The 15268-nt window shown below is 53.2% G+C and overlaps 5 protein-coding genes across 5 annotated transcripts; 3 read left to right on the top strand and 2 right to left on the bottom strand.

Annotated features, from left to right (window-relative positions):
* Nucleotides 1-1626: 1626 nt before the first annotated feature.
* Nucleotides 1627-3118, top strand: EKO05_0001692 (uncharacterized protein; the record flags this gene model as incomplete). The annotated part of the gene is made up of 2 exons (XM_038937200.2): nucleotides 1627-1670; nucleotides 1732-3118. 2 exons carry the CDS (start codon nucleotides 1627-1629, stop codon nucleotides 3116-3118), a joined length of 1431 nt encoding a protein of 476 aa, XP_038802446.2.
* Nucleotides 3119-6867: 3749 nt separating this feature from the next.
* Nucleotides 6868-8255, top strand: EKO05_0001691 (uncharacterized protein; the record flags this gene model as incomplete). The annotated part of the gene is made up of 2 exons (XM_038937448.1): nucleotides 6868-7739; nucleotides 7793-8255. The coding sequence occupies 2 exons, from the start codon at nucleotides 6868-6870 to the stop codon at nucleotides 8253-8255; spliced, it is 1335 nt and encodes a 444-aa protein (XP_038802445.1).
* A 2063-nt stretch (nucleotides 8256-10318) lies between these two features.
* On the bottom strand, nucleotides 10319-11023 carry EKO05_0001690 (uncharacterized protein; the record flags this gene model as incomplete). Its single annotated transcript, XM_038945037.1, has 1 exon — nucleotides 10319-11023. One exon carries the CDS (start codon nucleotides 11021-11023, stop codon nucleotides 10319-10321), a length of 705 nt encoding a protein of 234 aa, XP_038802444.1.
* A 373-nt stretch (nucleotides 11024-11396) lies between these two features.
* EKO05_0001689 (uncharacterized protein) lies at nucleotides 11397-12674 on the top strand (the record flags this gene model as incomplete). The annotated part of the gene is made up of 2 exons (XM_038937311.1): nucleotides 11397-11573; nucleotides 11625-12674. The coding sequence occupies 2 exons, from the start codon at nucleotides 11397-11399 to the stop codon at nucleotides 12672-12674; spliced, it is 1227 nt and encodes a 408-aa protein (XP_038802443.1).
* A 73-nt stretch (nucleotides 12675-12747) lies between these two features.
* Nucleotides 12748-14396, bottom strand: EKO05_0001688 (Dihydrolipoyllysine-residue (2-methylpropanoyl)transferase; the record flags this gene model as incomplete). Its single annotated transcript, XM_038937580.1, has 4 exons — nucleotides 12748-13899; nucleotides 13947-14018; nucleotides 14066-14169; nucleotides 14222-14396. 4 exons carry the CDS (start codon nucleotides 14394-14396, stop codon nucleotides 12748-12750), a joined length of 1503 nt encoding a protein of 500 aa, XP_038802442.1.
* Nucleotides 14397-15268: the final 872 nt, after the last annotated feature.

Here is a 15268-nt window from a genome sequence, read left to right as displayed (position 1 = left end):
TCATCTTACGAGCTTGTGATCTTGCAGCTGTGAGGGCCCCAACGCCTCATTGTGCAGTGCTTCAGTCCTTCTGATTGCTAAAGGTAGACGGAGTAGATGAGACGGGCGTATTGGAATGAAGCTTCGGTGGTAGTTCGTTCATGAATTAGTACTCGTCTAGTCCTTCAGCTTATACTGTGCGCTTCTAAGATTATCGCTCGTCAGTAGCTGAGTGTTTGGGTTGTGAATCAGCCTCAGCCGAGTCAAAACTGCTGCTGCCCAAGGCAGCGGTGCTTCGTTGTCCCGCTAGTGAACGAAGCGATACAGACGGGTCGTTCGTTTTCTCTTCCATGTTCGTGACACACAATCTGTATCAGTTTGTCGTGCGTAGATTGGCAAGCTGTAAAGTCATTAGACGTACAATGAGGGTCTGGCTAGCCGCCGCCCTATTCGATGGTAGCACGTCTTGATGCTAAGCCAGCTTTGGATCAGCAGGTCTGCCTTGTCGTTGGCCCCCAACACGACGCAGGAATAATGGGGCTGAGTCTATTGGAGACTCATTGTGTAGTTTTTTTCCAGGCTGTGCACCTCAGTATCAACTGTCTTATATCAATCACATCTCCTAGTTGTCAGGAAGACTCCTCTTTTTGGCCTGCTCTTGCTAATCGACCCGCTCGCATCTCGATACTCCGCTAAGTTCGCATTACCTATGATTAGTTGACTTCGAGTCAACGCTGCACAGAACCAACGCGTATTCCTTGACAGGACTCTACAAAGAATACACGAACCGTTTCGTCGAATGCTCAACATGTCGCACCGAAGTCCTACGTTCACGCTAGTGTTGAAATCGCCTGGATCGAACGATTGCCTTGTTCATTTGGCACGTGCCGACTACACAGAGCCCTCATCGATATTCGATCTGATGAACCCCGGACGGCATGAAACATGACTACACCGCTATTAGCTGAGCGCCGGCACGGGCCAAGGTCCTCGAGGTGGTGATCAGAGCGATACACGAAGCTGCACAGTCTCGCTACCAGCCCAAGCGACGGCTTCCTGCATAAACAAATGCCAGACCCCTGTCCCGTTCAACCCATGTTTTGTCCCGTTCAACCCATGTTTTTTTCGTTGTCACCAACCGATGGCAGTGGAAACACAAACGTCCCAAGGCCGCTGTATGCACTCCACACTGTCCTCGACATGGGCCCAACAGAAGTCACATACGGCCTCACTTTGCATTAGGGGCCCTGATCAAGATGCGCCTACGGGACTTTCGCTGCAGGAACATGCTTATCCATGCAGGCCTCCTTCCCGGGATATCCGTTTGCCTTCTTCAACATTGCCTTTTTATTCCTGGTGCCAGCTGGTGATGCCCAGCCCAGAAGTTTGGCAAAATCGGGTTTCATAGCACCTCAGGCCCTGCTTTACCAAGCATAGGCACGATGTGTTTGGTGGATGTTCAACGCTCAAGTGGCATTGACTGCAGTCCTACAGAGCTATCCCTATGCTCCCTCAGGACTTTTGCGATGTGCATCTTTCATGACGCCGAGTCGTGCTTACGACGGCCGCGCTGTTTAAAAGTCCTTCATAGCCACGTCGACCTGGTGCCAATATATCTGGACTGGTTTCCCACGAGAAGAAGCGAATATGAAACTCCTGATCGAATACCAGCAACCCTACTGGAGAGTCGAGTGAGTTCGTACTCCCTTGTCGTGCTCCTATACTGAAGGTACTCATGCTGACTGTGCCTAGACTTATCACGTCTTCCAGCAGGGAGGTGTTTGGATCCACGACGCTAGCTGAGATCCCCCGACTTGATACGAAAGCAGAGTCAACATCCTCGGTCGATTTGTCGACTGGCACTTTTGTCCAAAGACCACGACGCTCGCGACGCAAGGCGCTCCGGAAGCGCTTCGATACACTTATCTCTCACCTCACTTGCGCGTCTAGACGAAGCGTAAGAGAAGCCGAAGAACGAAAGACGAGTCACATTGACTCCACGCTGGCCGGCCAAGAAATTGTACACAGAAGGGTGACCGAAATGGCAGGATCCGACGTTGAGATCTACCAGGCTGCTGAGCCTGAATGGTTCAAGAACGACTTCGAGCCACCATGCGAGCTCGACAGCACCTATATCTGGAGAAACGCTCAGCCGTTGGCTCGACAAGGCCCTAGCTCTGCTGTCTTAGTCGGAAACTGTGCACAAACTCCTCCAGACTTGTCTCCACAAAGTGTCTCTCAGAAGTCTTCACCAATATTGCCCAACACTCCAACTGCGGCTGGCAGTGATCCCTCTCTGTGTCAGCAGAATGGTGGTTCCCTCGTAGGAACCATATCGCCATACGATGTTGCCACACTTTCGCAGCATCGACACGAGTTCCCTGAGTCCCTGGGTTATGGAATACCAGAGAGCCCTGTATTCTTTGACGTCGGTGACTCAATGGTTGTCCAGGGTAGTCACGATCTTGACCTCCTCAATCCGAACGTGGAATGGTCTGAGAGCATTTTCCAGCAGTTCGATCGCACCAACCATACCTCCTACTCGCAGATGAATCCTACAACTTTGCACACGGACTCACAGCAAGCCATCTTGGTGGCACCCTCTTCTTCCACTCCCGAAGACAAGTCAGCCCGCAAAATCAAGGCACTGTTGGGCACCTGGGAGTTAGCAGGCGACTCGACCTGGACTCGTTTGGATGAACATGGATCGATGCCGGACGCTGAAGTTGGAATTGTGTATACTTCCCATCTCAGCTACGTCGAGTCTTCCCCTGACCAAGACGGTACCTATGCTCGCAATCGCCACACGGACGAGAGCCTCAACGTCTCACAGGCGGACGCCAGCTCTGCGAACCAGAAGGAGTGGCCTCCAGTCCAGTGCGAGCATTGCAAAGCGGTGTACACTGGTCAGTATGGAGCAGGAAACATGAAGCGACATGTCAACAACACCTGCAAGGAAGCACCTTATCTCCAGAAAACTCACGACTGCGGGATCTGTAAGAATTCGTACAATCGAAGCGATGCTCTGCGCAATCATGAACGTCGAATTCATCCAAACTCAACCATCACACAGCCCAGGAAGAAGTCCGCGCGTATGTTGGGCTTGGTCGACGAGCAGCAAGCGTCTCGGACTTCTTGATGTTCCTTCCCCAGTTGTCTATCTTCTTCGCTTCTTTAATTGCGGCTCCGTATGGCGAGCTGGCTTTGAGCGCATTGATGTCGCCAGAAACTTGCACGGTGTTTACACCGCTTTTTACTTTCCCAGTACTTTCGATCCTTTCCGCAATCTGAGATAGCAAGGAAAGGTGTATATTATAACGATGACTAATTCAACGAATTCTTTTCCATGATCTTTTCTTGAATGACCACTGTGATGTCACTGCGTCAGACTAGAAGCGTAAGAAGGATAATCACTGGCAAAAGCAGCGTGTTCTGTACACCGACTCCAAAGACTGACCTCAAAATAGCATCGAAGCGTATCTTGTGGTGACCTTCGGAGACGAGACCTGTGAGGCCATGCTCCTGTTCCTAAACGACGAATTCGCTAGTAGAACCTGATCTGCCATCAATATCTGCGATCCAGTGTCCTGATGACGTGCTCCAAGCGAAAAACACAAATTTTATGCGGGCTCGGTCAGAAGATGACCCTGACCCCAGCAGGGCCAAGGGCGTCTCGTCTCCACCACGGGCAGTCTTTCTCCCCTGAGCGACCCCTGCGATGTGCAGTGACTACTGCCATGGGTTTAAAAGTTGAGCAGCGGGTCTCCTGCACCAGGGTTCCGATTAGTCTTTTTTGAAAACGCTTAGCCAAATACGGTCGCACGTTGCTCGATTCGAGGAGAATACGCTGCGCGATCTTCTGGCAAGACGACGCGAGGTTGAGTGCCTGCCAGCCCCGAGACCTGCTGGGTCTGGGCTCTGGTGGCCTGGACCGTGAAAAGCGGATGCGGTATGAAGAAAAAACTCCGATGGAAACCCATCTCCTCAGGTGATTTTGCTTGTGTCCAATCTTACGCCGTCCAGATAGAAGGCAAACAGGGCCAACGCACCTTTGAAACAAGCATAGACGCTTTCTGTTACTGTGACTGATGACGCTGCTTCCACGTAGACAAGCTAAATTGTGATCTGCATGTACGCAGAATGAGGACGATGCTGAAAGCGATACGGATCGGTAATCTTGCAGGGAAGCAGTGCTTAGGATGCTGTGTCCTGCAGGGTGTAGCTTCGAGAAGCTGGTAGCTCCTTCGTACCTTGCTTAATGCTGCCAACGGCACGTGCTTTTCGCGAAAGTGGTGAGCTTCAGTAGCCGAAGGCGCTAAAGCGAAGTGTGATGTGAAGAAGGACCATGACTTAGATCTATGATGTCCAAAATGCTAGGCTGGCTTGCCAATCGTGTGCAACGGTACGGTTCGGGCCGCGTAACCTTCTGACAAAAACACAGCTTTCACAGCAAGGCTCGAAATAGGGCACTGCCCTGCTCATTGCCGTATTATCGCACAGAGGACTTGTCTGACAGATCGCAAGTAACAGACGACTGGCAGCCACACCAGAAGGTATTTTTCCGGAAGGAGAGGAACCCAGGATTTCTGAAGATTTACTCGGGGCTAGCCAGCATTTTTGCCGAAGGATTTTTTGCAAGGGGGGCTTGCTAACATGCAATTTACCTTGTCGTATAACAAGCGTTATGGCTGTCGTTTGTACCATAGACACGCATCGCCTAGGCCCGGGTCGTTGGGAATACAATAGGATCGAGTTGCGAATCGTGGGTTTTAGCAACCGTACTTTTGACTGTTCCGTTACGAGTGGTGGAAATCGAAAGGCGCAAACTCCGAGAAATCCGACGTTATTTTTAGTTGAATGGTGTACCAAGGCAGCACACAACTGGGCGATTGTTGATAGTGCATCGGCTGGCCTGATGCGCTTGCTTTGGTAAATCCTGAAGAAAAAAAAGTGGGTTCCAGACGTGCATTATGGTGATGCGAGCGCAGGCATAGTCGATGTGGCTTGATGCCCAGAATCCCATCAAAAAAGGAGATCCGTTGGCCGCCCAGGCATGAAAGCCGGGATCTATCGAGATGTCGAAAATTGTGACACGCGCACAAGTATCGTCAAACAGCTTCGCAGCGATGCGAACCTTTACCGAACGCAAGCTCCCCACATTGCTGTCAGAGTGGGATTGAAGCTGCCTTGCTCATGAAGAGGCCTTTTACACGTCTTGGGACCAAGACATCCAGGATACAATGTAGTTGGACGGCACAATCCTGCGGTCCACTTGGGCGACTGCCCCCACGGTCTGCAAGCCAGATCTTCGTGCGCTTCAACGATTCAGAACGTGGGGTGCGCGTTAGAATGCATATCGGAAGCCCTGGACCTAGCACCTTTCTGACATATGTGGGCTGGAAAGAGGTTAACTGGCGCCCGTTCCCGCGTAGCCAAAGGTCCCTCGTCTCTCGCGCTTTTTGACATCCATTTCTGACCAGTAGATTTGCTTGCCCAGTCGTTAGTAACGGCTCCGGCGGATGGGTTGTTGTCCTGCTGTTGTCTCGGCACGGTAATAATCGTAGCAATCAGTTCCGGCCAGATCGAGTCCGAGCCGATTGAGCTGTCAGCTGTGCCATCGTCGCCAAACCTGCCTGCGATCAGCCAGGTCAAATCCAGGTGCTTGCATCTAGCGAAATTGCTGTGTCCGTTCTGTTTCATTCAGGGGCAGCAGTGACTCACCAACCGGCTCTTTCATCATGGTAAAGCTAAGCAGATGAAGAAGAAGCTTACGAGGTATGTGGCACAGAATGTAATGCTCCTGGTTCTCTCGTTGGTCTGAATTGATACAGACAGACCGTAAAATTCTCGGTCCCATACTGCGCATGGCGATTGTCTCATGTCCTTCTCTGGGACAGCGACTACTGATGTCCAGGACAACACTCTATGTCCTCGTGTGCCAATATTGGCGATAGCTCACCGCTCTTCGTGCCATGGTGATCTGTCTGACTGGAGCACGGTTTGGCATTGTTGTGCCGCAGCCGTTCGCCCTACTTGCGGCATCTGTGCGGTCCTTCCTGGCAACGGGTTTGCATGTCGCCAACCAGCACTGCCTCTATGCCGGTTTAATAGATCCTTGACAAGTGCCGTTCAAGGCTGATAGAGAGAATATCGTCGCCGGCTTCTTGCAAACAGGTATGAAGGCTTCACACGCCATTGCGCCTAATTCGTAACAGTGCGTGAATGCTGATGCTGCGGGCGTTGAGCCGCGGTGTCTGTTGCGAAAGCCCCTGCGCGGGTCTTGCTGTCCCTACCCGCCGCTCCGCCCGCTTCCATGTTGCAGATCTCTGAGATGGCATCGAAGTCGTTAAGCTCACCTCCTCGATGTTTTTGGTCCTGGTCGTTGTCTCATCACCCCGGTACGGGTCCCTGTGTCACCTCGTTGTCCGTAAGATTCGACCTCTCAACCCATAAAACCTTACCCTTCTCTTCCTTCTCTTCGCTCTCTTGCACATATTTTATCCTTCACTCCACGTTTCCACAACTCTTCCTAAACATTCTTTTGGCAAAACCCATCGAACTCTCTCGATTGTTGTCGCGATCGTTTTCTTGTGTCGCCTTATTTGAAGCGTCCTATTCAGCTCCAACGCACCAGCACAAAAGCTTCGTCTTTTCGAGAAGATTTTTCCAAGACCACACAACAAACTCCAGCTCTTGAATGGACGAACCAGATAGAACAAAACCCCTTGTTGCGGCCTACCACGCGCAAAGAACCCAAAGTCGACATCATCTCTCCACCAAACGTCTGTCCATCTCGGCCACAGGCGCATAGTCCCGACCCTCGAGGGCTGTCTGAGCGAAATCGCAATTAGCGAGGAGGAACTGCACAAAGTCCATCACAACGAGGACATGGATCAACAACCAAGCACGAGTGCCGACTTTGGAAACCATCAAGGCTACTCGCAAGGACCTCTTCCGTATGGACACAATCAGTGGAACGACCAGTCGCAGCCCTCGTACCAACAACCGCCGTTGTACTCGACAGCGCCTCAGATCGGCGCAAATCATTCCAACACTCCGCAATACAATGAACAAGCAGAGGAACCCCTTCAAGACCAGTATTATCGGCAGGCTTTCCAGGGTGACGGGACCAACCCAGCTCTGCTCACAACGGCAAGGCCAGTAAGCGACGATATGTTCCACTCTGCCGGATACAATGACCAGATGGTCGCAATCGGAGAACAATTCAGTCAATCGGCAGGTCCTTGGGAGTCTGAGACAGAGTACCATGGCCCACAGGACGTTGCACAATACAGCACTGGACACGATGTCAACGTCCACGTGGGTCGGGCCATTGGTCAGTGGTATGATACTCGTATCGATGCTGGAATACATCTCCTCGATGATCCTGGAAATTCTACCGCCAACGGTAGATGTTATGAGCCATTGGTAGATGGACAGGAGAGCATCCCTATCAGCACTGTTCTCGGAAGAGCACCTGGCTATGACGCCAGCCTTGTTCACACCATGAGGCAAGTGCCGAAATATCAGAGCGGTCACCCTAGCGGACCCAGCATGGCACTCACTTGGCCTATCGACTTTGCTCTCGGTCAGGATCAAACTGCAACCGTCCCGCCTCAGGCATCCGATGTATTTTCAGCACGACAACAGCCCGATGCTTGGCGGTGCGGTCAAGTGATAGATACTCCAGTACCTGGTATCATCTGCGCACCCAGTGCTCTCAACAATGTGAATCGGGCTGGCTCCAATCCTCCCACTCGGTAAGTTGTGCCACTTGTATGGACAGCTCGTACGGGAGACTGACAAGTCGTAGCCTGGTCTCGAATGATCAGCTCCAGGCCCATGAGCACGCGCTTTCGACCGAGCGCACACCTTCAGTAACGAGTTCTGTGCCGGGCGGCAGGACGAGGCGTTGCTCGTTCAGAGTGTGCGGTGCGGTGTATAGTGGGTTCTACGCAAGTGGAAATCTGGCCAGACACATTAGGTTGAAGCACCGTGGCGAAGTTAGGCGATACCAGTGCGAGGCTGATGGATGCACATCGGCCTTCAATAGACAGGATGCTCGGCTCAATCACTACCGCAAACACCATCCGGATCTGGCGGCTGAGCCTGCTGTGTTGCGAAAGACCTCGACGTCAACCGGTCGTACAAGCGATCAGGACCACATGGATTGCTCTCCAAGCAGTTACAGCCACACGTCGCTGTGTGAAAGCCAAGGTCTCGATGACTACGATGTGTCGTCTCTCTCTTTCAATAACGATGGTGAGCGGCATTAGGATCAGGGCGCCGATCTTTTCGGTTGAAAAGTTTGACGCTCAGAATGTTGTCGATCTCTCCTATGTCTGGCGGAGCCATGGTTACGATATTTTGACGAGCTCTTTCCTGTTCACGATCATGGAACCACGTTGCCATGCGACATGAGCATCTACCCCACGATCCCGGCCGATGTTACAGACTAGGGTTGCTAACGCCTAGCTTGCACGGTATCCAGTGGTTCTTTAGAGTGTCATCTCTTTCTTTTGTTGCCTTCAACCCCAAAACTGTCAGGATATACAGGAGTTACGGCGTTTTCTTGGTGTGTGGGATACGTTTCAAGAAGAGGATCGGTTTCCATACCCGGCCGTTAGCTGATGGATGTCCGTTGTGTTATCTTGTGTGTTGATGGGAAGTTGAACGCTGTAAGGTATTCACAGCCCAGGCGGCATCGCCATCAGGCCGGCAGCTCGCTGTCTGATTGCGCGCTGTATGCTAGCTATGGTTGCGTACGGTATCTCAACAGAGACGTTCGTAGCCTTGTAGGCATCGCGGGTGTCGGTGGAAGGAAGGGAGTAGAAGCACGAAGCTTCGACAATGAACACGAAGTGTGAAGTGAGGGGCCGGCGGTAGTATGTGCTGCTGTCATACCATGCCACGCAGCAGTCATCTCGGTAGAGGGCTACCTATGAAACACGTCGAGATTGGGCGTCGTTATTGAACCAGGGTCCAGGACGAGCCCGAAAATGAAGCGGCACGGCAATCATCCTCCTGTACAACATCTTTGCCTTGGGTACGGTGCTCATTGTTCACTTTTTATTTCGTAATGTGGGCGAAGAAAGATCAACAGCTCCTGGGCCAAAGTTTTCAGGGCCCTGCTTTAGTCACTTCTTTAGTAGATCCACTCTTCAACGCAGTCGGTCCGCCTATGCAAGTGCTTGTTCGATCGTCGTCATAGTCGACATGGCCCTCTCCGCTAACATGCGACGCTTCACCGCAGGCCTGCTTGATGCTGTGACCTGTAGCTGACGGTCCAGCAGGATTTTAACCCTCCGCTACAACCTTGGAAGGAACTGCAAACAAACCACAACTACGACATCTTAGACATACTCGACGTGTCTATCAAGGATCACATGCACCAGGCAGTGGTCGTAAGAAGGGCTTGTTGGCATCCATTCGATGGTGGTCGCACGATTCTTCGGCTCAACAAACGCCTCATGACAAGCTCTTCCCATGCCTACCATGCTAGGCTGCAACTTCGCGGAAGCGTCTTCGCATGTCTGTAAGAACCGTGAGGCGACAAAGTAGGAGAATTGGCCACAGCACTCGGTCAGCTCTGTACGCCACACATGCCAGCTCGAGACCAATGGGCCCCGGAAATTCAGAAATACAATCGAATCCTGCAGACAGGCTTCAGGGAGGGCGAATTAATATGGGCAATACATGACCTATTGGATTCCACGGCATTTACCCGTCCGACTCATCGTCTGCGTGCTCTGTCTACTGGTGCATAGCAACGCTTAGCAGCCACCTGCTATCAGCTGCCAAGTCCACTCCTGAGCGACAAAAAGAACGCAACTTCGAGGTACTGACCGTCATCTGCAACGCGACCGGCATTCGCACTGCAACTCGTGGCGCTCAGGGTGTGGAGGTCGGGAATAGCATCCTGCAGCAAGACCTTGTATATAATCCTTGCAGCGTCTCCTCTGGGCCTATCGTAGCGTGCAGGAAACCACATAAAACGGCACAACGGTTTTGCGAAGACGTCGCGCATCCACTAGATAAAACTTGCACGATAGTGGAGCATAGGTAGGGGTGCGGAATGCAGTATTGAGATGTGCAGAAAGACAGCATATCCGTGTACTTGTCGAATGGCATACTGCCACGTCCAAGAATAGAGAGGGCTGTCGCGTTTCTCTGAGCCAGTAGTTCCAAGATGATATTAGGAGTGCCAGTTGAGCGTACATGTGAGCTGTAGAGCGTGTGCTAAAGTCTGTTACAGTCTTCCGCGCATTCGGAAGAGCCCGAGAATCAAGTGGCGCGAGGACCTCTATGCTGTCCTACGGACGTCGTAACAGCAGGACAGCTAACCACCCAACTCGCCCAGATACTTCTCCACTTCGTCGTTGCCATAAAACATCCTCTGCAGCTTATCATGTTTTCTTTTCTCCACTTTGGCCAGCTTCTGGATCTTGCCGGCATCTAGCCTAATCTCCCCCGGCTGAGCTACCCCCTTGCCGTTGACGAGTCTTTTCCTCCTCTCCTCAGCCTTCTTGTCCACTCCTAGCCCCAATTTATCTCTCTTCGCCTTGGGCACTAGTGGGAACAGCATTCCGTCCCCTCTCGCTCCAAGTCCCATCCGCGCATCGATGTCCCAGCCGTAATTCTGCATGTATTTCAGCCCCATGCGCGTGCGATCTATTGCCGACGGTATAGGCGCGCGTGGTAGGGCGGCCTGGTGAGCTGGGCTCAGGAAGTGAATGCGGTGGTCAGTCTCCTTGACTGGCTCACCGCAGATGCCGCACAGTGGGTATGTGTCTGGCTGTGGCTGCGGCTGGCCATTGGGGAACATAATGGCAAGATATTTCTGCGCTATTGACTGCCCGTCTACTGGATTCGAAGGCGCAGGGGGCAACTCTGGTGCTGCGGCGACAAAAGCAATAGGGTTTTTCCAGAGGCCACGGCCGTAGGCGGGGTGCGAGGTGAAGGGGAGGGTGGAGACATCAGCATCGTCGTAGCGGGGGTCTTCTTCATCGTGCTCGTCTTGAGGTGTTGCCATCGCAGGCGGCATTGTGGATGGATGGTGCAACCGTGCCTCTTCTTCAAGTGTCTGGTGAAGGACCTTCGAATTCGCACGCTGCCCTCATAAGCGAATGCAAAGACATGTCTACGCCATGTAGCAATTCGGGCGGTCGTGTTTCTTTCCTTGACTCGACGTGTTGGTTGTGTTTTGTTGTGTTGGTTGTTTTTACACACTGTCCCCGGTCGTGGAAAGGGACGTGATTTGTTAGGCCGCTAAGACACGATCCACCTCAAAGCTGTACACTTTCCAGGCACTCGCGTAATCACATGTCAGATGACGCTACGCGATTGCTTGGCGGCGTGGCCTCTCGTTCCGTTCCGAACCTTGAACGCCTTCCGAAGCTAACCAGCAGCCATTCATCATGCCCATCGGAATTCTCCACCAGGGCTTCACTGAGGGCCTGTCCTCCATTCCCTATGGCTGGCCCATCCTAAAGGTTGTCTCTGTCTTGGGCGTGCTGTACCTGCTGAAATGGTTCTTCAATGGCGCCACCAACTCCTCGGAGCGGAACATGCACTCCAAGGTGGTCATGGTCACGGTAGGCTCCAGTCACTCCCTTTGTAACGCGAATCTGCTGACAGTTCGGTAGGGTGGAACAGCAGGAATCGGTGCTGAAGTGGTCAAAGGGCTGGCTTCACGTGGTGCCCAGATCATCCTCCTAGTCCAGCAGCCACTGTCCGATCCCTTCCTTGTCGACTACATCGAAGACCTGCGGACGCAGACGGGCAACGAGCTCATCACCGCCGAGCATGTCGACCTCACGTCGCTGCACAGCATACGTGTCTTTGCAACAAAGTGGGTCGATAATGCCCCGCCCCGCCGTCTCGACACCATCATCCTCTGCGCAAACACAATGACGCCCATAGGCGGCAAGCCAGCCATCACCGAAGACGGCCTAGAGTCAACATGGGGTCTGAACTACATGGCCAACTTCCACCTGCTCAGCATCCTCAGCCCTGCACTCCGCGCCCAGCCGCCCGACCGAGACCTGCGCATCATCTTCAGCACATGCAGCGCCTACCTGGGCGGCAAGCTGTCCGACTTCGATGCAAAGCCCAGCGCGAACAAGCCCAAGGGCGCCGCTGAGCAGTCTGAGTTTATGCCCAGCAGCGTCTACGCCACCTCGAAGCTCGCGCTCATGACCTTCGCCGTCGCCTTCCAGAAGCACCTCAACGCCTACGTGCGCCCGGACAAGAAGCCCATGAACGCCCGTGTCATCATGGTGGACCCGGGCTGGACGCGCACACCTGGCATGCGCCGCCACCTGACCTTTGGCACACTGTGGGGGCTCGCGCTCTACCTGATCATGTGGCCCGTATGGTGGCTAGTCTTGAAGAGCGCCGACCAGGGCGCGCAGACGTACTTGTACGCCGTCATGGAGGCAGAATGGGGCCGGGGCGAGGGCGGCTACTTCCTCAAGGAGTGCAGAAAGGTGGACTACGCACGACGGGACATCGACGATGAGGATCTGCAGAAGAAGCTCTGGGCGAGCAGCGAGAAGACCATCGAGCTGCTAGAGAAGGAGGGCGCGAAGAGGCGGGCGCTCGAGAAGAAGGAGAAGGAGAAGGCAGATAAAAAGGAGGCAAAGAGCACGGCGAAGGAGGAGAAGGTCGAGACGAAGCAGCGAAAGGGGAAATGAGGACTCGTCAATCAACTCCATAGCAATGCCAGCATCATGTATGCACGCACCTCTTCATGTTTTTTTCAGTCATCTACCTCATCCTAACCAACATGCTCTCCACCCCTTCAATCGACTTCCGCACCTCTTCAGCAGCCCTAGCAACATACGCACCGTCAATAACCCGATGATCCGCACTCCAGCTAAACACGCACTCCTCCCTCCTGACCAGCTCTCCACTGTCGCCAAACGCAGGCACCACTTTGGCGCGCCCAATCCCCAGAATGCCCACCTGCGGCGTGACAATGACCGGGGCCACTGCCCCGCCGCCAATGCTACCAATGTTGCTCAGCGTGAACGTGGCCCCGGACAAGTCTGCAAAAGTAAGCTTGCCCGCGCGCGCGAGGTCCGCGAGGCGCGAGATCTCCTGTGCTAGAGACGCGATGCTGTGGTTCTGCACGTTCTTGATTACAGGGACGAGGAGGCCAGAGGGCGAGTCGACGGCGACGCCGATGTTGTGGCTGCCCTTGATCAGCAGTTGGGGTTTTGCTGGGTTGGTCGTTGTGTCGAGGTGTGCGTTCAAGAGGGGGAATTGCCGGAGGGCTAGGGAGACGGCTTTGATGATGATGGGAAGTGGGGTTATGCGCTCTCTCTTCTCGCGGTTGACGTTGTACTTCTTGCGCAGCTGTGTCAGGGAGCTGAAGTCGATGCTGTCGGTATAGAGGAAATGAGGTATAGAGAGAGACTTGGTCATCTGCTTGTACATGCCTGACTGGACCGGGGTCAGGCTGTGTACGCGGTCTTCGATTTGCTGCGAAGATGTTGCTGCCGGGGGTGCTGGAGTTGATGTGGAGCTTCCTGCTTGCTTCGCTGCCTCTGCGTGTCTCTGAACGTCTTCCTTCAGGACTCTTCCTTCCCTGCCGGTTCCCTCTATGTCCTCGATGTTCAGCTTGAGGTCCTTGAGCATGCCGCGCACTGCAGGTGTTGCCAGTGATGCATGTTTCCCTGGCTGTCGTTGCGGCTTCGCCTGTTCGGTCGAGGGTTCGGCTGGTAGAGAGGGAGATTGTTCAGTCGACAGCACCTCTCCGCCCACAGCCTTGGTGTCGTTCCTCCCGACTTCCAGGTCTTGCTCTTGTGGTTCAGCAGGCCTCGGTGCCTCTTCCGCAGCCCCCTTTTCTGACCCTCCGTTCAGCAAAGCTTCGTCGGCCGCCGATATATCGCTTTGAATATCAATGTCTACCAAAGGCTTCAATAGTCAGTCATGTCGTCTCGACTGTATCAGACGGGATCTACCTTTCCAACTTTGGCCATATCGTCTGGCTCATAGTACAGCTTCTTGATAACACCGTCAAATCGAGACGTGATCTACGACGGTCAACAAACAGCCTTCTAGTATCCTGGGAATCGTGTACCTCAACCGAAGCTTTGTCTGACTGCACCTCGCAGATGGGATCGAACTGCTCGACCCGCGCGCCCGGCTTGACGAACCATTGTATGACCTGACACTCGGTGATACCTGGGCACAAACATGAGCCTGAGCCGCACGAGGAGATGTTACAAGTACACACCTTCTCCAATATCCGCCAGGAGGTACGGTTTGACCGCCAGTCGTGGCCGCGACCCACAGAATCCTCTGCTCTGGCCGTGTTCCCATCGTGTCGCATAGGCCGCAATTGGTGCTCTTTGTCCGGCGCTGGAACGAGACAGCAGGCGGGGAGCTTCTCTGCACGCAAAGGACTTCATGGTGGGCGAAATGTGAGTGGTATTTTCGTCCTCGGCAGGACCATAATAAAAGAACTGTGGCCGCCGCGGTACAAGAGATCTTGGGTGAATCCATGGTTAAGCCGAAGCATGGCATCTTAGACCGAGAGCCGAGAGGAAGCGACGACCAATAGGTAGCATTGAGCAGTCGCGGGGTTTCGCTCCAGACAGGCTAGCTACTTTGGGTAAAGCGAAATGCGGGTTAGTAGATGTCACGATGGAACTCAGCAGCATCAACTTTCTGCATTGTGAAAACTTTGAATGTTATATTGGGAAGCTTTCATTCAGCATCAAGTCACTTGCGGAAACTCTTATTGCAGGTTACTGATGCGACGCCGTTAGATATTACTGCTTTGTATTCATGGGCTCACTATCCAGTCACGGACGCCTTATGCTTGGGGGTCTTTAATCTTCTTTCTACCACAATAGCATTCACCTGGAATCTATTACAATAGCTGCGCCTTGGAAACAGTCTGCAGTTGACCGCCACTCTATGCTGAAGCACCAGCTTCTTATCTCTACTATAGACGTTCTCCCATGTTGCAGAAACAAACTGCACACCAAACCATTTTCTTTCAAAGTAATGGGAGGCACTCAGATTAGCTTTGAACATGCATCGAGATCTCGTGGGTATCCAGGAGACTACAGATCTTCTTAGCTACACAGTACTCTTGCCAGGATAGCGTAGAGATTTCCTAACAAAGTTGTTGGAGGTAGAGGTACGGACTGCCACATCCACGCTGGTCTGAAATATCAAAAATGCTTCTCGCGCTCATGCTTGCTACTAACCGTCACTAAAGCGTTTCTCCCTACGACCGTCTCCTTTCGTGCGGGCTTTCGTCCCTGTGACATTA

Source organism: Ascochyta rabiei, chromosome 2 (genome assembly GCF_004011695.2).
Source record: "Ascochyta rabiei chromosome 2, complete sequence".
NCBI classification, from domain to species: domain Eukaryota; kingdom Fungi; phylum Ascomycota; class Dothideomycetes; order Pleosporales; family Didymellaceae; genus Ascochyta; species Ascochyta rabiei.
This window is presented reverse-complemented; position numbering and strand designations above follow the sequence as displayed.